This window comes from Prionailurus bengalensis, chromosome B3 (genome assembly GCF_016509475.1).
Source record: "Prionailurus bengalensis isolate Pbe53 chromosome B3, Fcat_Pben_1.1_paternal_pri, whole genome shotgun sequence".
Classification (NCBI taxonomy): domain Eukaryota; kingdom Metazoa; phylum Chordata; class Mammalia; order Carnivora; family Felidae; genus Prionailurus; species Prionailurus bengalensis.
Window position 1 is genome coordinate 98,796,968 of NC_057355.1, and position 22,237 is coordinate 98,819,204.

Consider the following 22,237-nt stretch of genomic DNA (forward strand, 5'->3'; position numbering starts at 1 on the left):
TATAATTTTATTACTGTCACTAAATAGTACTTAATTTAGAGTATGTCTTTAGAGTATGAGCGGGCTGATTATAACTGTTCCAAGTGTTTATATTTTTAAAAGCCTAACTATGTAACTGGGAAAAAGTAAGATTCAGAATTAAACATTAAAGGATTGACTGCAATAGGACCTCTTGGTGAACAGTGAATTATATTTAGTTTAAAAAGCAGTTTGTTAGGGGCGCCTGGGTGGCTCAGTTGGTTAAGCATCCAACGTTGGCTCAGGTCATGATCTCATGGTTCATGAGTTTGGGCCCTATGTCAGGCAGGCTCTGTGCTGATAGCTCAGAGCCTAGAGCCTGCTTTGGAATCTGTGTCTCTGCGTGTGTGTGTCTCTCTCTCTCTGCCCCTCCTCTGCTTGTACTCTGTCTCTTCCTCTCAAAAATAAACAGGGGTGCCTGGGTGGCTCAGTCGGTTAAGCGTCCGACTTCAGCTGAGGTCATGATCTCGCAGTCTGTGAGTTCGAGCCCCGCATCGGGCTCTGTGCTGACCACTCAGAGCCTGGAGCCTTTTTTGGATTCTGTGTCTCCCTCTCTCTCTGACCCTCCCCCGTTCATGCTCTGTCTCTCTCTGTCTCAAAAATAAATAAATGTTAAAAAATAAAAAATAAAAAAATAAACACTTAAAAAAATTTTGAAAGCAGTTTGCTAGTACAAACACTACATTTATCTCATAAAAATGTGTCACTTTTTTTTTCAAATGGCGCAAAAGAATGTTATTTAAAAAGTGTTTCAAGTTTTCAGGAAAAAATGTTTTCTAAAAATACTAGCAAACCAGTTTTTTGATAATTATTATCCTCAAGAGCATTTACCAATGGATGGTTACGTCCTTATATAAGCTTCCACACCAAGAACGGAAAGCATTGCAGGTGTGCTGCCTTGAAATTATGCAGCTTAACGCTGGACAACACACTCCCATGATCTCATCTGCTTCCAAGAAAACAACCATAATTTTCAGAACAGTCCAACAGCAACTATCGGGAGTTACTCTAAACTGTAAAGTTTTAAAAACACACACACAAGGAATTCTCTGAGGATGGAGGGAGGCCAAATTTTATTACAAAATCCAAGGACCATGCAGCTCTTCTGTCGTGTGCTAGTATTTCATTGTATCAGCTATGGATCCTCTAAGCAGGGCATCACCTGATCTGGGGAAGCTTCTCCTTCTCAGACATAGCGCTAACTTTCCTGACATTGAGCCGCACAAAACAAATGACGTCACCATTTTCATCAGTGGATAGTGAAGTGAGAAAATAAGGGCAATGGTACACACACACACACACACACACACACACACACACACATAATTACACAATCCATTATTCACATACGGCAGGAAGGTATCTGTATAGATGTTATTTGTAGTTGCCAACTACTCTCTCAGGAAGACTGTGCTTTTTTCGAAAATTGTGTTTTTCCTAGGTTTTTTTTGTTTTTAATTTTTATTTTAGAGAGAGTGAGTGAGCAGGGGAGAGGGGCAGAGGGAGGAGAGAAAGAATCCCAAGCAGGCTCCACACTCAGCACAGAGCCCATTGTGGGGCTCAATCTCACAACTGTGAGATCGTGACCTGAGCTGAAATCAGGAGTTGGACACTTAACTGACTGAGCCACCCAAGGGCCCCTATGTTTTTTTTTTAAATACTAAAATGTCCTGTCTTTTATGAAATGATGGTGAAAGTAGTTGGTAGTTGGTTTTTTAAAATGCGGACAACACTATCCCAATCTGTAAAAAAAAAAAAATTTTTTTTAATTTTACAGGTACATGAAATCCAAAAATCCACACATGAAATGTGTGCATGTGTGCGTGTGTGTGTGTGTGTGTGTGTGTGTGTGTCTGTGTGTGTGATGGAATATAGTTCAGCCATAAAAAGAAGAAAATCCTGCCACTTACAACAACATGGATAGACTTTGAGGCAATTATGCTAAGTGAAATAAGTCAGACAGAGAAAGACAAATACTGAATGTTTTCATTTATGCATGGAATCTAAAAAAGCTGAATTCATAAAAATAGAAGGTAGAATGGTGGTTGGCAGGAGCTGGAGGGTGGGGAGATGGGTACAAACTTCCAGTTATAAGATGAGTAAGTTCCAAGTGATTAAATATACATGTGGTAACTACAGTTAACAATACACATTATATAAATGAAAGCTGCTAAGAGAGTAAATCTTAAATGTTCTAACTACCAAAACAATGGTAATTATGCAAGGTGATGGAGGAGTTAACTACCTTATTGTGGGCAATCATTTCATAATACATATGTGTAACAAATATCACATTGTATGCCTTAAATTTACACAACGTTACATGTCAATTATATCTTAATAAATGGGGAGGAGAGAAAAAAATCCAAAAGTCTACAAATGACAACCTTCTAATTAAAGGCATCTTGGTTAGCTTCTTTCTTTTCAGAAGAAAGCCAAACTCCTTAGCCAGGCATTCAAAGTCTTCTACACGTGGTCTTAATCTATTTGTCTTGATTTCCTTATAATAGGAGCAGTCAGGGGGTCAGCCCCTGCCAGTCCTCACCTACTCTGGCTAAGGCTTCTGAGGTAACCGTCAGCCTCAACCTCCCTGGTTCCTAGTTCCTGACCTTAGTAAGGGTCATTAAAAGCCCCAGCTCTGCAAGAGGTGTGCAAGGAAAACACCAGGAACTCAAACTCACTGAGCTGCAACTTTCCCCTGGGCCCACAGAGCTGTGCTTTGCTCACAGTTTAGTATTCTTCTTCCCACGGCCCACTGGAGCTCTCCCTTGAATTCCAGCTCAGATGGGGGCCCTAAACTGTTTGCCTACATGTCACCAGTTTCCTGTTCTCTGGGACTACAACATGTCCTCTGGAGTCAGGCGCCAAACCCCAAAGGCCACCTGGGACCAAGGTGCCGCTTTGGGCTAAGCATCACTTAACCCAGGCCAGACCTATCTTCCAGGAAATTCCTCACACCCCCTTCTACTGAACCCTGGCTTCTTTTGCTTTCCTTCTCTCCCTGGCCTGTTGTCATCCAGCCGGCAATCCTGGCTAAGACTTTAGGGTTATAACCTGTGTTCCCTCAATATACTGCTTTCCACACAAACACCTTTTCCTGGGACAGACTGTCTGCCCTAATGCCTTATTTCTCATTCCATGCATCCTTAAATACCTCAAAATGTAGCTTAAATATACCTCTAATCACTTTATTTAGAGGGTTCTTGTCAGGCAAACATGGGGATGCAAGGTAAATGACGCAAACCCTGCCCCAATAGGAACCCAGTTTATCAGGAGTGAGAGCCAAGGGGAAATTTATCTTCCTCCCCTTCTGTGAATTAAGCATCTGAAACACAGGATGTACAACTTCTTATAAACATTGTTTTAGGCACAATGAGGCTCTATACATACTTACTGAATAAATATATGGAGAAAATGTGACTTCATTTAAACTCTCAATTCACTTTTTCAGCAAATATTTAAGGACCTATTATGTGTTAGGAATATCACAGAAAGCTAAAAAGTTAGGGCGTTAGAAAGCAGACTCTATCAATAATCTAGTCTTGTCTCATATAGATTAGGGGAGTCTACATTTGTGCACTTGATTTTGAAGAATGGGGAGCTCTGTGCTTTGAAAACGGGCTCCTGTGCCCACAACTCTTTCCTTTAAGGCGTATCAATACTCAGTTATTCAGGAGAATGCATTCTGACTTCCTAATATATTGTGAACAACCACCCTACCTAAGAGCTTATTTTGTTAACATTATTTTTCAGTCCAACAGTAACATTTATTTATTGGGGGCCCAGCCCGCTGCACACTTGCTTAGAAGTCCACACAGAAAAACAGAGGTTTCCATCCTGGAGGAACTCAATTAACTCAGGGAGCTACAAACCCAGTATTGCTAAAGGGTGCTGAGAGGGTTCCGAGGCATTCACAGGTGACCTTCAGCATCAGAAAAAGAGTACCTCTCCACTAGAACCAGATTGTCTTTTCTTTAGAGTAAATGAATCCTTTAAATACGATTATCGCCTTCTGCCCTAGGGGAAACCTGAGAAAGTGAAAAACCCCCATCAGCCCAAAAGAAAGGGTGAGAACCTGTCCCTGTGTGTAGACAGTGGGGAAGGGCAGAGTAGTCCAGGCCCTGAGATGGGCCCTGCTGGTCTCACCCCTTCCTAGGGGAGGGCCTAACAGGGTGGGGGTGGGGAAACCCTGGAAGTGTCCTCTCACAATAGATAGCATCCTGCTGGTAAAGACCATCCTAAACCTAAAGAGAGAGTTTTCCTATTTTCCACCCATTTAAATTTACCCAAAGCCTCCTACTTCACATTCAGATAACCCCATACACTCCAGCCATGGGGAAGAGAAGACTATTAGAGAGGCCTGGAGAAAACAGAGAGGCAGCGATAAGAGAAAATCCCCTGAATGTTCCACTCATCTCCCACTAGGTTGCTCTTTCCTGATCGTTTATTTGGTTATACATGCTCGAACACAGAGGCCCTGTTTGAAACCAAGTTAACCCCACTGTGTTCATTACATGGCACGTCCTGTGTTGGGATTTGGGTTTCATCTTCACAGAAATTCAGAAAAGTGGCCTCTTTCTATTACGGAAAAAAAAAAATACTTTCAGCTTGTAAGTAACAACTGTTTCCACTGCTCTGATTTTATGGTCTCCTATAGTTAACTAATAAACATTTTTAAAGTGATCATTTCACTTTTTTAAGAAGAACCCTTTTTCTAGAGAAAGGACATTAGGGTGTTCAGCAGCAGATAAAAGGTGAGGTGCAAAGAAAACCTGTCAGCTTCCAACAGTTAGAAAACAGGTGAATGATTAATTATCTTAATGGACTGAGAATATCAACAGAAGATGGCCTGAAAGTTTAAAGCTCATGAATGCCAGAAAATTGGAGTTGTTCCTGTACTATCAAAGTTGAGGGCTCTTGAAGACTCAGATCTAGAGCTGACATCAAGAAGCGATGGGGAAGAAAAATAAAATACCCCACAGCATCTCTGAAAAGGAATAGCATCTTTCTCTGCACTGATGTCTCTGCTTTCTGGTTCATTATGCATTTGGTGACCTGTACATCTTAACACATTTACTAAACATAACACGACTCACTTAAGTTTTTTAGTCCCTGATAATTCACTTTAAATAATCCATTACCTTGAGCATGCGGATTTCTCGAAGGGCGATTTTCTTTATGACAGGGTCATCTTCTGATTCCAGAAATCTCTTGATGGCTACAATCTGGCCCGTGTCCCTGTTTCTGCATTTGAAAACAACTCCATAGGATCCTTCGCCAATTTTCCCAATTTTTTCATACTTCTCCATCATAGAGGAGGAATAAATCTTAAAATGGATCTTCACATAGTTTGAAAATGTCGCTTATGAAATACTGGCACGAACAGACTGACTGTACTAGAGCCCCACTCAACGATGGGTCTTTGTCAAGCACCTAGAACAGAAGGGCACTTGTTAAAGAATTAGGAATCGACCCCTGTCCTTAAAGCCTCGCTCCTCAGCAACCGCAACGAGATCCGGGATGACAGCCTAGAGCTCGTCTCCGGTAATCCAATTCTAATCGTCTGGTACACACCCTGCAAGTTAAAATGCAACCCGTTATCCTAAATCGGACGGAGTTGTAAGATAATCTATCTTGTTTAATGTTATAGTTCATCCGATCTAAGACACATGAGCCTGCTAGAGGACGGAGAAGGAAGACTCAGGGATTCCCCGGTTCTAATTTCGGGTCTCATTTCCTTTGGGCAAGGAGACACCGCCCGGGTCCCCGCGGGGGCGAGGCAGGGGCCGGAAGGGGGAGCCCGGCGACCCCAGGCGCGGGCAGGCCTCGGCGGGGAGCGGAGCCGCGCCTTCCCGCCGCCCCCGCGGGGCCCGGCCGCCAGCGCCACCCGGTTGCCCACCCGCGCCCGGTCCGCGCAGCGCAGCCTCGAGCGGCACCACGTGGCGGCCAGGCCCGCCGTCCGGGCCCGCGCGCCTTCCCCGCCCGGGACTCACGGCGCCGCGCGGCCCGGCCTGGCCCTGCTCCCGCCTCGCCGCCTCTCTGCCGGCTCCGCTCGCCGCCGCCCCGGCCGCAATCCCTATGGGAACCGGCCCCCGCCCGGGACTGGCCTGGGCGGGGCCGCCGCGCCCCGGCTGCCCGTCTGGAGCGGGCCGCCAGCCAGGCTGCGGGGAAGGGCCCTGGGGGGTGGGGGGGCCCTAGGGCCCGCTTGCCCGCGCGACCCTCTGCCGGGAGAGGAGGCCTGCGGGACTGCAAACTCCAGCAGGTCGTGTAGAACGCAGCTATAGCAGAGTTGGCTGGGAAGACGCCTGCGCCGGGAGCACCCCTCCCCAACCCTCGTGCAATCTGTACTTCACCGGCAGGGCAGATCCTACCGGTACTACGCGGGATTACTCCCCCGTGCCCTCCGCTAGGATGTAAACGGCTTGAGGGCAGCTTCTGTGTCTGTGCTCATCAGTGCTGTAGCATCCAGTCCAGCGAATGATGAATGAACGAAAGCAGAGTGAGGAAAAGAGGGAGAGGAAGGTATGATGACTGAAACTGGTTGCAGTCAGCACTTCCTTCCACTAGTTTGGGATCCATCACCATTAACTTCCTCTATAGCTGGGCTTTCTGACATGGGAGACTTACAGAGCCCGCCTTGGTTTAGGAGGGTTTTTTCTTTCTTTCTTTCTTTTTCTTTCTCTCTTTTTCTTTCTTTTCTTTTCTTTCTTTCTTTCTTTCTTTCTTTCTTTCTTTCTTTCTTTCTTTCTTTCTTCTTTCTTTCTTTCTTTCTTTCTTTCTTTCTTTCTTTCTTTCTTTCTTTCTTTCTTTCTTTCTCTTTCTTTTTTCTTTCCTCCCCTCCCTTTCTGACTTTTCTTAAGTGATCTCTACACCCAGTGTGGGGCTCAAACTCAGGACCCTGAAATGAGGAGTCTTATGCTGTACCGACTGAGCCAGCCAGATGCCCCTGTCTTAGGTTACTTATTCCCATCCTTGTCCCAACTGGGTCCTACTCACCCAGGTCTAAGCACAATAGTGGGAAGTTAATGGACCTGGGGAATTCATGAAATAATTTGCTACTAGGCAGACTGCCCCAGTACTTTATCATCTATCCCATTCCATATGCCCAGCACTGAGATGGCTGTTTGCTGGGGAAGTGATATCTGAGGAGAGGAAAGTGCCATACTGTCTATGAAACAGGGACCAATTCCACACCAAGCAGCATACCATTAAAAGTAAATCTGGATATGGTTCAGGAAGGAGCTGAAGCTGGGAGGAGAGGAATTAGGGCTGCCTTGGCTGAAGTCACATATAGATAGGGTCCAGGGATGAGCTAGAGGTGGTCTGTGAACCTCCTAGAAACTGTTTGCAGATGGCAACCACTGATGCATTTCCTGTCTCTATAGTTTTGTGTTTTCCAGATTGTCATATAAATGGATTTTTACATTATGTAAGCTTTTGAGGCTAACTAAGCTTCCTTTATTTAACATAATGCATTTGAGATTGATCTATGTTGTTGCATTTATCACTAGTTCATTTTTATTTTCATTATTGAGTAGTATTCCATTGTATAGATAAACCACACTTTATCCCAGTTGAAGAACATTTTAGTTGTTTCTAGTTTTTAGGCCACTGTAAACATTCATGCATGGTCTTTTGTGTGAACATACGTTTTTATTTCTCTTGGGAAAATACTAGGACTACTGTTAGGTCATCGGGTAAGTATATGTTATTGTAAGTAATTGCCAAAATGTTTTCCAAAGTGACCATTCCATTTCACATTCCTGCCAACAATGTTCAATTACTCTGCATCTTTGCCAGCACTTGGTAGTCAGTTCTTTTGATTTTTATCCATTCTAATAGGTAGGTAATTGTCTCTTGTGGTTTTAATTTGCTTTTCCCTAATGACTAATGTTGAATGGTTTTTCCATGCACTTTTTACTCTCTGGATGTTTTCTCACTTATAAGTTCTAGCTTTTTGTAAATTCCTCGGGGTTTTCTAAGTAGACAGTCCTGTCATCTGCAAATAGGGACAGGTTTAGTGCTTCCTAACTGGTATACATTTTATTTCTTTTTCTTGACTTATTGCACTTGGTAGGTGCATTAAATAGGAACAATGAGAGCAGCCATTTTTATTACTGATCTTAGGAGGAAAGCGTTCAGTCTTGTACCATTAGGTAGGATGTTAGTTAGATCACTTTGTAGATGCTGTGGCAGGCAGCCTCCAAGATGGCCCTTAATGAGCCCTGCCTCCTGGTATTCATGCCCTTATGTGTTCCCCTTCCCTTCAGTGTAGGCCTGACCTAATAACCTTCTTCTAAGGAATAAAATATGGCATAAGTAATGGAATATCACTTCCAAGATTAGTTTACAAAGAGACAGATTTCCGCCTTGGGAACTCTCTTGCTCACTTTCCCTGATGGAATCAAGATGCCGTGTTGTGAGATGCCCTATAGCAAGGTTCTGAAGAGGCAAACAGCCAAGAAATTAGGCACTCAGTTTCATATTCTGTGAGGCACTGTATCTTGCCAACAACCATGTGAGTGAGCTCCCGCTCCAGGGAGCCCTCATATGAGACTGTAGCTCCAAGTGACAACGAAATTTCAATCTTATGAGCGACCTTGAATCAGAGGCATTTAGCTAGTCATATCTGGATTCCTAATCTCCAGGAACCATGAGATAACAAAGGTTTAATATTTATGTTTTGGGGTTGTTATGCTGCAATATAAATTTAACACAGAAGCCCTTTATTAGATCGAGAATGTTTTCTGTAATCTCCTTTTACTGAGAATTTTTAAAAATATATTGAATGGATGTTGAATTTGCCAAATATTTTTCTACATCTATTGAGATGAGCACATGATTTTTCTTATTTAGTTTGTCGATATAATGAATTACATTCATAGATTTAAAAATGTTAAACCAACCTTCCATTCCTGGAATAAACCCAACTTGCATGATGTTCCATCATTTTGATACATGCTGGAGTGAATTAGTCATATTTTATTGAGGGTTTTGCATTAATATATCTGAGAGATATTGATTGTAGTTTTCCTATAATGTCTTTGTCTAGCTTTGGAGCCAGCGTAATACTAATCTCATAAACTGAGTGGGAAGTGTTTCCTTCTCCTCTGTTTTCTGGAGAAGCTTACATTAAATTGTATTACTTACTTCTTAAATGTTTGTTGTGATTTTTCAGTAGAGCCACCTGAGTATGGAGTTTTCCTTGTTGCAATGTTTCAAATCATAAATTCTATTTCTTCAATAAGGTATAGGGCTATTCAGTATATCTGTTTCTTCTTGAGTGAATTTTGGTAGTTTGTGTCTTCAAGGAATTTGTCTATTTTGTCTAGATATTTGAATTTATGGGCATAAGGTTGTTCATATATACTAATATTACACTATTATCTTTTTAGTGTTGTTCATACATAATACTATTACATTATTACCCTTTTAATATCTATAGTACACATAGTGGTGTTCCCTATGTCATTCTTGATATTAGTAATTGTTTTTTTTCTCCTTTTTCTTGATCAGTGTGACTAAGTCTTATTGATTTTATTCATCTTTTAAAATAAACAGCTTTTGATTTAATTTATTTTCTTAAATTTTTTTTTAATGTTTATTTATTTTTGAGACAGAGACAGACAGAGCATGAACAGGGGACGGTCAGAGAGAGAAGGAGGCACAGAATCTGAAACAGGCTCCAGGCTCTGAGCTGTCAGCACAGAGCCTGACGCAGGGCTCGAACTCATGGACTGTGAGATCATGACCTTAGCCGAAGTCGGCCGCTTAACCGACTGAGCCACCCAGGCGCCCCTGATTTAATTTATTTTCTATTTTTTTCTCTTTTTCATTTCAATGATTTCACCTCTTTTTTCTGCTTGCTTTGCTTTTAGCTGCCTTTTCTAGTTTTTTAAGATGGACACCTAGAGGTCACTAATTTTGTTTTTATTTTTTATGTTTATTTATTTATTTTGAGAGAGAGAGAGAGATCATGCACTAGCAGGGAAAAGGCAGAGAGAGAGGGAGACAGAAATCCCAAGCAGCCTCCACACTCATCACAGAGCCCAGTACGGGCTCTATGTCATAAGCCATGAGATCATGACCTGAGCTGAAAATCAAGAGTCAGACGCTTAACTGACTGAGCCATGCAGGTGCCCCTAGATCATTATGTATTTCTTCTTTATAATATAAGCCTTTGCTGCCATACATTTTTCTCAAAGCACTACTTTAAATACACCCCAGAAATATTTATATGTTGTGTTTTCATTTTCATTTCGCTCAAAGTATTTTCCAGTTTCTTTTGTGATTTCCTATCTGATCCATGGGTTATTTGAGGTGTGTTGTTTAATTTCAAACTAGTTGCGGATTTTCTAGATAATCTTTTTATTACTGTTTTCTAGCTCAACTCCACCATTTTCAGAGAACTCTCTTTGTATGATTTAAATTCTCCGAAATGTGTTAAGATTTGTTTTATGGCCCAGCATATGGTCTATGTTGGTGAATGTTTCTTTTTTGACAGTTAAAAAAAATTATTTTTAAGTGATATGAGAAAGTCAGTGTGAGTTGCTCCAGAGCTGCCTTGTCTGAAGTTCATACCAGGCTACAGTTAGTCTGGAAAATTAACTTTATGGACTCTACAAGGTTCAGTACCCAAGGGGCCTGGAATTGTACCAAGCCCGGTGGTAGTTAACGTAGGGAGCAAGTGCACTATTTATTTATGCCTAAGTAGGCAGTGGACCAGAAAGTCAGCGTGACTGGCAGCTGGACCAGTTGTTTTGTTTGGAGGAAGTTGGAGCAAAATAGTAGAGGACAGCTTTGAAAAGGAGACAGACAGTTGATGTCACCATTTAGCACCAAACAGAGAGGATACTGTGGCCTCTCTACTGTCAAATCACAGGCAGTGCTTTCAGTTGGCAGGACTGAAACTGGTTTTGATGTAAAAGAATTACAGCTCCTGGGAAATATAGTTCTTGGGAAGCTGAGAAATGGTCTGATATGTGGGCTCTTTTTCTCAAGCGAGAGCAAAGAACAGCGAAAGAACATTATCATTTTCTACTTACAGTGATCTTTTATTTGTAACTCTGCATAATTAGAATACGTCAATGTCCCTGTATTACATAAACAGTGCTGTGGTATTTTAATCACTTAAGGAAGCAATAAGCATTCAGTAAGGAAACACACGGTAAGACAAAGAGCCTGGGATTTGGAGTCGGAAGACTAGGATTTCTACCTTCTTACTAGTGTTTGATCTTGTGCAAGATAGTTACTGTTGCCTAAACAATAACAACAGCCAGTTAACTAGTGTGAACCTCGTGACAGGCATTGTGCTTGGAGTATTTTCTGTGTGAGCCCCACAACAACCCTGGGAGATGGGCATCCACATTATCACTAGATAATTTCAGATGAGGTTTCAGATGAGGAAGGTGAGCTTTAGAATGGGTAAGTGAGGGGCACCCGGGTGGCTCAGTGTGTTGAGCGTCCGACTTTGGCTCAGGTCATGATCTCACGGTTCCTGAGTTCAAGCTCGGCGTCAGGCTCTGCGCTCGGAGCTTGGAGCCTGGAGCCTACTTAGGATTCTATCTCTGTCTCTTTGCCCCTCCTCTGCTCACGCTCTGTCTCTCTCTTTCTCTCTCAAATATAAAATGAATCATAAAAAACAAAAAAAGAATGGGTGATTTGTCTGAGGGCACAAAGCTAGTGAGTTGTGAAGCAGGCATGGGATTGTAGGCAGTGAGTCCAGAACCTTTACTCCTGTTTTTGCTAATATCACCGAATGTTTGGGGGTCGCTGTCAGGATTTTGGAATGAGGGTATAGGACCCTGGGAGTTGATCCACTGTACTTCCCACACACAGTGTAGCGCTCTCCTTTTTTTTTTTTTTTTTTTTTTTTTTTTTCAGCTGCCTGGAAGATGAGTCTTGTCATTACGCTTCCTTCTCACAGTAGCCCAGAAACTTCATCTGTGTGCGGCTCTGACACTTTGGAGAATTAACCTCCCCAAGGTCAGGGCAGAGGGCTGACACCTCATCCGAGTGCTGAACACAGGGCGATGCTGGAAGTTTCTCTGCTTGTTAGTTTTCCAATTATATTTCCTTAAGGAAAGGGAGTTGAGTCACAGTGATCTTACAATGACACAATACAGCTGCTCGAGGAAATCCTTGACTTGACTTTCCCTGCTTTAGGTGGATTTGGAAAGGAAATCATTTCATGGCACATTCAGAAAATGGTTAATGACTACCATTCAGGGACACTTATGTTTCAGGTTCAATAACCACACGATCTCTAATCTTTATAACATTCCTACATGGTTGGATATATTAACTGGTTGGAATTATTTACTGCCCCATTTTATAAAAGAAGAAGCTGGGGATCTGGGAGGTTGGTCAAAGTAGACAAGGCCATCCAGGTATCCAGGGCTAAAGAAAGGCAGTTTTCAAACTCAGCCCCACCTATTTCCAAAGCCCATGCTCTGGAGGTGCTAACACGTAACTGTGGCAACTAAGAACACCCTGTGAACAACCTAAAGAGAAGCCAGGTGTCACCCAAGTTCATCCTGACAAATCACTACTAAATGTTACAAAGCCAGGCGTGTAAGTAACTTTTCCCTTTATCTGGAGACTGGTGAATCAATTCCAAAATACTGGAAAATAAATGTAAATAAAATAAGGGCCTATCGTCCTTGACTTTCTCTGTGGGCCTAGCCAACAGTAAAGTTGAGTATTTTCATCCCTATTAACATAACCTTAGTCATTATGGGTGGGTGTTTTCCCTTTAAGTACTTCTTGCATTTCCCATTTGGCAAACCATCCTTTTAAAGCACTTCCTCTTCTAAGGGCTTTCTTTGTTTCTGAATCTCCCTTTAACAAACTCAACACCTTTTTGCCTTTCCAGATTTTAAAACCACCACCCAGTACCTTCGCCCTTGAACCTACATGCCACAAGAGCTCAGCAACATTAACACTAAAACCTTGGGAGGTTTATGTGGCTGACCCTGGGCTACTAGTGGGTGAGTCACTGTATCCGATGATCCATGATCCGTCTTCAGGAAAGTGTCAAAACCTCAGGGTGTACATCTCTTTGCCACCTTGGACAATGGATTGCTAACCATACTTATCTTAAATAAGGCAATCTATGTACGTTTCTGTTTTATGATTTTGAATCGTATGTTCTAGGGGAAAAAGGTACATTCCCAAAGGTAAATTTATGAGACTGAAGAAATAGGAAAGAACATTAGTGACTTTCTGAACTTCAGCTTAAAGCTGTTACACACAAACAGCTGTTTGGAAAGCAGGCTTTCCCTGAGTGCTGGCATGTGCCCGCCACCACGCTGGGCACCAGAGGCTCAGAAAGGGGGTGAGACTTGCTCAAAGATGACCAGAGACTCAAGGCGCCAGCTGAAACCAGCACCCGGCTCTGCTCACTCTCAGGTTCAGCTTCTCCTGTTTCCTTCCCTGCTGTTGATGCACCGTGTCAGCGTGTGTAGCCAGCGCTCCTGTCTCTCCACCCTCAGCTTCTCCTTTTATAAAATGGGGCCATTAATTCCAACTAGTTAATATGTCCAACCACGTAGGATTATTATAAAGATTGGAGATCATGTGGTTACTGAGCCTGAAACATAAGTGTCCCTAAGTGGTGGTTATGAACTATTTTCTGTACGTGCCCATGAAATGATTTCCTTTCCAAGTCCACTTACAGCAAGAAGGAAACTAGAGAGGAGAACATGGAGGGCTTTTCAGTAGAACCTTGGTTTGTGAGCATAATTCATTCCAGAAACATGCTTGTGATCCAAAGCACATGTATATCAAAGGGAATTTCAAGAACCATTGGCTCAGTTGTGATCATGTGATGTTTGGCGTCAGGTACTACTCGTATTGCAAGACGTCGCTCATTTTTATCAAGTTAAAATTTATTAGAAATGTCTGTTCGTCTTGCGAAACACTCACAGAACAAGTTACTCACAATCCAAGGTGTTACTACTTCCCAAGGGTATTTGAAGAAATTTGAAGACACAGAGAAAAGGTAAAGGACTCATTCAAAGTAAAAAAAAAAAAAAAATTGTTAGGCAGCAAACAGGCCAAAATTCTGGTTTGTATTCTGATTTGTATTCTTTCCACCTGCCATGCCACAACGCTGCTTCAAATTAGGTAACTCTATTATCTAAAAAAATATTTTTTAATGTTTATTTATTTTTGAGAGAAAGAGAGAGAGAGAGTGAGAGAGCATGAGTAGGGGAGGGGCAGAGAGAGGGAGACACAGAATCTGAAGCAGGCTCTAGACTCTGAGCTGTCAGCACAGAGCCCGATGTGGGGCTCGAACTCACGAACTGTGAGATCATGACCTAAGCCTAAGTCGAACGCTTAACCGACTGAGCCACCCAGGCTCCCCTAGGTGACTCTAATTATGTGGCTAAAGAAACAGAAATCTGCTTTGAAAAAACCCAGTATCGAAATAGAAATATTCATGTGTGTGATAAGGTGGGGGAGGAGGAAAGAGAGGACAGGGAGTGTGAATTATTTGTACTTTAAAAATACTTTTTCCTTACCGTGAGATTTCTTTTCATATAGATTGTTATAAAAATGCACTCCTTTCTTGAATGGAGTTAATAGTTTAAGTCCTCTCAACTTTCCCTCCTTACAGAGACTCTGTGATGCTTATTCACTGGTTTCTAAATAACTTTTTGTACAAACAAACAGAAACTACTGGCACCCTAGATACATTTCCCATGTCAACCATTGAATTCTCAGGCGTCTGTTGATCCAAAAGATCTAAACAGTTTCATAAGATCCTCTTGAAGCTGCATACATGCCAAGGATTGAGTGAAGATCATAGTTACGACCACAGGAGGAAATCCTATCATTGTGAGCAGCTTTCACAGGAACGGCTCATCAAGTATTAGCAGTGAGGTCCTGGAGGCATCGAAAACAAATCCACATGCAGGTCCTTATAAAAAATACACATTTAAATATTTCCCCCTGCATAATAGGAATCCTGCATCTCACACAGCAACATCTTTATTTTCCTACAGTATCATCTGACCTGACTTTCCTACAAAGAGCATGAACTCTGGAGCCAGACAGCCTGGGATCCATTCTAGTTCTGCTGTGAGCCGTCTGTCAGGAGTCAGGCAAGTTCCTTGACCTCATTATGCTTCATATGTGTCATCTGCAACACAGGAATTAGCTACCTTCCAAGTTGTTATGGGGGTTACAGGCATGCTATATCCATATTAGCTTTTATTGTTATTATTGCCATGCTAATAATAATCTACACACTATTTTCTGTTCAGGTGGGAATTTCATTTACTACTAAAATGTATTCCAGGAGCACCTGGGTGGCTCAGTCGGTTAAGCGTCCAACTTTGGCTCAGGTCATGATCTCACAGTTCGTGAGTTCCAGCCCTGCATCAGGCACTGCTGTCAGCCCAGAGACCGTTTGGGATCCTCTGTCCCTTTCTCTCTCTGCCACTACCGCACTTGTGCTCTCTCCCTCTCTCTCTCAAAAATAAACATTAAAAAAAAAACACAAAGAGTAAATCTTAAATAAAACGCATTCCATACCTCACCGAGAGCACATGTAAATTTATAGATTCATTCAACACCTACCAGTCAAGGAAGAATATCCTTTTAGTCACTCAGAGGCCTAAGCAACACTTGCAGGGTTCTTCTCGGGAAGCCAGTGCTTCTCACTGGGAGAGCAGCCCTGTTTCCACCACAAGGCGCTGCCGCTGGATGGAAGGTCTCCAAGGAAGGAGGTAGGGTATGATGGAGGGCCAATCAGACCCGGGTTCAAACCTGGGGTCTACCCTTTTTTTTTTGGCTGTGTGAAACCAGGAAAATTACTTCTTGTATTAGTCTGGGACTTTTTTTTCTTCTTTCAGTTTCTTTTTTTTAATTAAATTTTTTGAGGTAATTGCTGATTCCCATGCAGCTGTAGATATTCTGTAAACTGTCTCCCCAGTTTCCCCCAGTGGTAACATCTTGCCAAACTATGGTTCAGCATCACAGCGGGATATGCACGTTGATGAAGTCAACCTACAGAACAGTTCTTTTTTTTTTTTTTTTAATTTTTTTTAATGTTTTATTTTATTTTTGAGACAGAGAGAGACAGAGTATGAACAGGGGAGGGGCAGAGAGAGGGAGACACAGAATCTGAAATGGGCTCCAGGCTCTGAGCTGTCAGCACAGAGCCCGACGCGGGGCTCGAACTCACGGACCGTGAGATCATGACCTGAGCCGAAGTTGGACGCTTAACCGACCGAGCCACCCAGGTGCCCCAACCTACAGAACAGTTCTATCACCACAGCATCCCTCATATTGCCCTTCATCCCCCTCTCTGACGCCTGCTTGGGAATAAGTTCTGTGGGCATAAGTGGGTAAATAAATACCCAGAGACGACATGGTTAGACTGCACAGCAAATGTCTGTTTAACCTCCTAAGGCACTGCCATATGGCTTTTCAAAATGGCTGTGCCATTCTGCACGCTCTCCAGCAAAATGCGATAGTCCCAGGTGCTCTATGTCTCTGCAAGTGTTCGGCGCCATCAGTCTTTTCTTTGTTTTTAAATTGTGCTGAGAGGCACATAACATAAAATGTACTGTCTTTATCATGTTCAGTGGACAGTTGAGTGGAACTGAGTGCTTTCCTGTTGTTCTGCCACCATTACCACCAGCTTAGAGCTCTTTTCATCTTGTAAAATGGAAACTGTACCCAGTGTACAATAACTTCCCCTTCCCCCCACCCCAGCCCCTGGCGATTGTCATTCTACTTCCTGTCTCTATGGTTTTCACTACTCTAGGTACCTTTCATATTTTAGCAATTGTGAGCAATGCTGCTATTGATACAGATGCACAAATATCTCTTCGAGACCCTGACTTCAATCTTGTGGGTATACCCAGAAGTGGGATTGCTGGATCATAGGGTAGTTCTATTTTTAATTTTTTGAGGAACTACCATACCGTTTGCCACAGCAGCTGCCCCATTTTACATTCTCACCAACAGTACACAAGGGTTCCAATTTCTCCACATCCTCACTAACATTCGTTACTTTTTTTTTTTTTATTTTCTTGATGGTAGTCATTCTAGTGGGTGTGGGGTGGCATCTCACTGTGGTTTTGATTTGTGGACTGGGATCTTAGTTGCCAACCATAGAAGCCGCTTCAGCTAGTTTAAGCAGAAAGGGATTGATTAAAAGATATTAAATAGTTTGTAGCATCTTCAGGAAAGTCAGATAGTTAGGGCTTGGGGCTGCGTAGCTAGACCCCAGGGCTGCTGCTGGCGGTGCTACAGGTGGCGGGACACTACACGCAATACTCTCCATCATTCAGACTACTGAAGACCAGACTCCTCTCTTCCATCCAAGCCAGAAAAGGGGATTCGGGACAGCACTGCTTCGTCATGCTGCTCTCTTTCCGACTGAGACTTGTGTGAGTCTGGCTGGGAGCATCTGTACCCCGGCTGCTAAGACGCTGGGAAAGGGAGTCTGAGTTTCTGCCTCCGAGAGTCCAGATTCCTAGTGAAGGAAATTATTCCAGCATAGGAAAAGTTTTCAAAGACAGCCACAAGCATAAGAAATATATACTCTACTCCCCCACCCTGTTTATGAATAGGGATAGTCATAGCTGCCTAACAGACTTGTTTTAAAGATGAACTGAGGTCCCCGAGGTCAAATGTGTAACACCATGTCTGGCACATGGCAGGTGCCAATCATGTTATCCTTCTCCTTTGTCTCAATAAAATGCAAGCTGTGAGTTACTTCCTGGGTGACATTAGGGTGTTATGTAGGCAGCTATAGGATATACTTTTAGGAACCTCAAAAGAGCTCTATGACTCCCTTAATGTCCTAGCTAATATAAAGCTCCATGTTACTATTTTACTTAAGTTGTGATTCTTGAGAAAATGCAAATATCTGAAAAAGGAGGGCCATTAGGCTATAAATGACATGTTAATACAAGACCACCTCATATGTTGGAAAGAACACTCACCTGGGCATCAAGAGCTCTGAGCTCAAATCCCATCTCCTTGTAAATAACTGTGTGATCCTGAGCAACTGGTTACCCTTTCTCGGCTTTTCTCCTCTACAAGAAGGAGGGTGAGGTACCGAATCACCATCTAGCTCTTTGGAGCTGTAAATGGAGGCTTTGGAGAGCAGGTTCTGATGTGGAGCAGAAAGGACAAAGCAGATGGGACGCCTGGGTGGCTCAGTCGGTTAAGCGTCCGACTTCAGCTCAGATCATGACTTTGTGGTTTGTGAGTTTGAGCCCCACGTCGGGCTCTGTGCTGACAGCTCAGAGCCTGCTTCGGATTCTGTGTCTCCCTCTCTCTCTGCCCCTCCCCTGCTCATGCTCTGTCTCTCAAAAATAAATAAACATTAAAAAAAATTTAAGGGGCACCTGGGTGGCTCAGTCGGTTGAGCGACCGACTTCGGCTCAGGCCATGAATGGTTTGTGAGTTTGAGCCCCGCGTCGGGCTCTGTGCTGACAGCTTACTCAGAGCCTGGAGCCTGCTTCTGATTCTCTGTCTCCCTGTCTCTCTGTGCCCCTCCCCCACTCATGCTCTGTCTCTGTCTCAGAAATAAATAAACATAAAAAACAAAAAGAGAAAGCAGAAATATCTGTGCCCTTGAAGGATTCAAACTCCTGGGGGAAAAAAAGGACACCAAAGGACCTCAGAATGATGAGGGAGGGGGTGCTCTTTCCAGTGCCTCTGCGGCCGCTAGCAGGACTCAGTAAAAACATTAGCACAACAAGTGGCAGAAAAGTTAAGATTTTGTGGATTACCTTCTCTTCAGGCGGCTGAGGAGATGGTGGTCATTCAGACTGAGCCTGCCTACAGAAAGTCACCAACCGTCTTTCAAAATAAGAAAAGGGTCCTGCTTGGAGGACCTGGCAAGGAGAATCTCCCATGATACTACAGAAACTGGTCTGGGCTTCAAGATACCCAAGGAGGCCATCGAGGGCACCTATATTGACAAGAAATGCCCTTTTCCTGGTAATGTCTCCATCTGAGGGTGGATTCTGTCTGGTGTGGTGACCAGGATGAAGATGCATAGGACCACTGTCACCCCCTGAAACTGTCTCCACTACATCAGAAAGTACAATCACTTTGAGAAACGCCACAAGAACATGTCCATGCACCTGTCCCCCTGCTTCAGGATGTCCAGATCAGCAACATCGTCACAGTGGGCGAGTGCCCACCCCTGAGCATGACTGTGCGCTTCAACGTGCTCAAAGTCACGAAGGCCACTGGCACCAAGAAGAAGTTCCAGAAGTTTTGAAACTTGACATCTGCCCCACACCCCTAAAGAAATAAAGTTATTTTCTCAGTCAAAAAAGAAGAAGAAGAAGAAGAAGAAGAAGAAGAAAGGAAAGAAGAAAGAAAGAAAGAAAGAAAGAAAGAAAGAAAGAAAGAAAGAAAGAAAGAAAGAAGATTTTGTGGATTACTTAAGTATCTTGAAATTCTGTCTTTATGGGCAGGGCAGACATAGAGCCACCCTGCTAACTGGACGGTTCTATATTCCATTCCTTTGTTTTATAATCTACGTCACTCTTATCTTTGGTCTACCATGAGTGCCACAGGTTCATTTTGCCTAAGTGTGACAGAAATAGTCTAAAAATATGCTTTCTGGTACATAGCAGGTACCTAACTAAAATTTGTTGAATAAAAATGCCATTTCTGGCACTTAGAAATGGGCTTTAGTGCATTGGTCAGTCACTGCTATTCCATGTCCCTAACTTAGTCTGAAGAAGGATGTCCAGAAATTATAAAAATAGGTACATCATGTGAATCTAATTGGGAACACTGGTCTTTCAAACAAAAATCCCACAAGTCAGGTATAAATGGATGGGAAAAAGATTCTTTGTCGCTGTTTGTACTCAATGATAATGATGGAATGACAGTAATGGAGATTAATTGATTACTTATCGAGTAACTGTTTCCTATAACATACTGTAGATGCAAAGTTGAGTTAACGTACAGTCCTTGTTCTCAGGCGTTAATTCTAGAGGTGAAGATAGAAATATCAATAATTGGAATACAGTATGGTAAGTAAGCCTTAATGAAAGCAAGTATGAAGTGTGATATTATTTTAAAGAACCATAAAACCTTGGTTTGCAAGCGTAATTCGTTCTGGAAACATGCTTGTAATCCAAAGCATATCAAAGTGAGTTTCCCCATAAGAAATAATGGAAGCCCAGATGATTTGTTCCACAATCCAAAGATATTCATATAAAAATGATACAGTACTGTAATACAATACAAAATAATAAAGAAAATACAAAATATAAAGAAAAACAAATTAACCCGCACTTACTTTTGAAAACCTTCATGGCTGGTGTGAGGGAGACAAGAGAGAGGAGGGTTATTGTGTAGGGTGCCTTTCACTATAACTAATGGAATCACTGCTATCTATTGGCTCAATGGAATCTTTTTCTGCATGGGGGTCATTGTATACACTTGCACGGATGTTGACTACAGTAAATTATTAATAAACTCTGTCATATTCTGTACTTAATGTAACTGGCAATAAAGCAGCAGAGGAAAGGACCTATATCTGCAGGCAGGCTGACCTAGAATGAAGCCAAGCATTCCTAAGCTTACTCTTGTATGGAAAAGCAAAGGACTGTCCATAGGTGCTTTGAAGTGACAAAAATACACTAATGGCTGTTGTAGGCACCTTCCAACATTCTGAAAAATCACTGATTTCTACAAACACCATGGCCTGAGACCTAGCATCCCACAATCCTGCAGCAAGTGACACAGAGAGAGACCCACTGGCTCAGTTGTGATCACGTGACATTTGGTGTCCCATATTATTTTGTATGGCAAGACATCGCTCGTTTATCAATTTAAAATGTGTTAGAAATGTTTGCCTGTCTTGCAGAACACCTGCAGAACAAGTTACTCACAATCCAAGGTTTTACTGTGTTTGCATTTTGGAGAATTATATATGGAAAAGTGTAGAAAAGGCAACAATTTTTTAAAAAGTCTTCGTTTTCTGTGTTCTAGTGATTCCTACCATTACTATCTTAAGATCAAGTGGAGAGTTTGATAAAGGAGAGTGTGTATGTGTAAATCTAACACACACACACACACACACACACACAGTTTCAAGTTGGGAAGATAAGATTTAACTTTTAAAATAATGGGAACTACAGTATGCTTGATAAATATGAAGACTAATAAGATGGCATTGGCAAATAATCTTCAACTTGTCTCAAAAAGAAAATTGGAACCATCTTTAAGACCCAGGTCAAATGCCACATTATACAAAAAGTCTTAAATGCCGATTTATTTTTTGACAAAGAGAGGGAGAAAGAGAGAGAGAGAGAGAGAGAGAGAGAGAGAGAACACGAGGATCTGAAACAGGCTCTGCGCTGACAGCAGAGAGCCAGATGTGGGGCTCAAACTCACGAACCACGAGATCATGATCTGAGCCAAAGTCAAACACTTAACCAACTGAGCCACCCAGGCACCCCTACACAAAAACTTTAACAGATCCTCCAGCTGGAACCAATCTCTCTCCACCATGTTGCCAGTCTGCCTGGTCTTTTGCCTATGACCATCTCAAATTAGACTGTGCGCCCATTGAGAGCATGGACTTTGTTTTGTTCATGTTTGTATCCCTCCAAGTACAGTGCGACACCCACAGTAGGTGATTGATAGGCATATGTTGAATTAAATTGAATGTTGGAAGCCTCTCTCAAAGAAGGGTATGCTATAATACTGGAAACCAGAATCCACATGCATTTTCAAAGGCTGGGAAGAGTTTAAGCTAACCATGTGAATTTATGGAACCACAATGAAAAAGTAGAATGTTAGTGTCTTTTGGCTAATCATAATTGATTAGATGACATTTTATTAATTTTAAGATATATGTCAAGAATATTAATTTATTGTTGCTTTACCAGATACTGAAAGTTTCTGTTCTAAGTTGCGCTTGTTAAAATGTAGCCATATAGAGATACCGAGAATTATATGGTAATACAAGGAAAAAGTAATTTGCAGAAGAGAGAATTCACTTAGCATTAGTTGCAGATAACTATCACATGAGTCTTTTTTATTAAATCTTCCTAAAAGCACTGCCTAGATAAAGGGCCACAGTAGAATGGAGATAAAGCAATTATACCTCCTTTTGGTGCCTCTATAATTCCAACTTTACAGATACTAGAAAATTAGTTAAGGGAAAGTGACACATATAATTTATTAGGTGACACTCTTGGTATTTGCATTGTTTAGACAG

The 22,237-nt window shown here is 42.3% G+C and overlaps 1 protein-coding gene and 1 pseudogene across 2 annotated transcripts in view; one reads left to right on the forward strand and one right to left on the reverse strand.

Moving 5' to 3' along the window:
• Nucleotides 1-6,317, reverse strand: part of CDKL1 (cyclin dependent kinase like 1) — a 60,586-nt gene extending 54,269 nt beyond the window's left edge. The window contains exons 1-2 of one of the 2 annotated variants that reach the window (XM_043556103.1): nt 6,012-6,317; nt 5,160-5,451 (exon numbers count right to left, since the gene is read on the reverse strand). In XM_043556103.1, coding sequence (XP_043412038.1) covers nt 5,160-5,330 — 171 coding nt within the window. In that variant the 5' untranslated portion in view covers nt 5,331-5,451; nt 6,012-6,317. Of the gene's footprint in view, nt 1-5,159; nt 5,452-5,592; nt 5,921-6,011 lie in introns of those variants that run through there. The other variant, XM_043556104.1, reaches the window with a different exon arrangement.
• A 5,443-nt stretch (nt 6,318-11,760) lies between these two features.
• On the forward strand, nt 11,761-19,910 carry LOC122469071 (annotated as a pseudogene).
• The last annotated feature ends 2,327 nt before the right edge of the window (nt 19,911-22,237 follow it).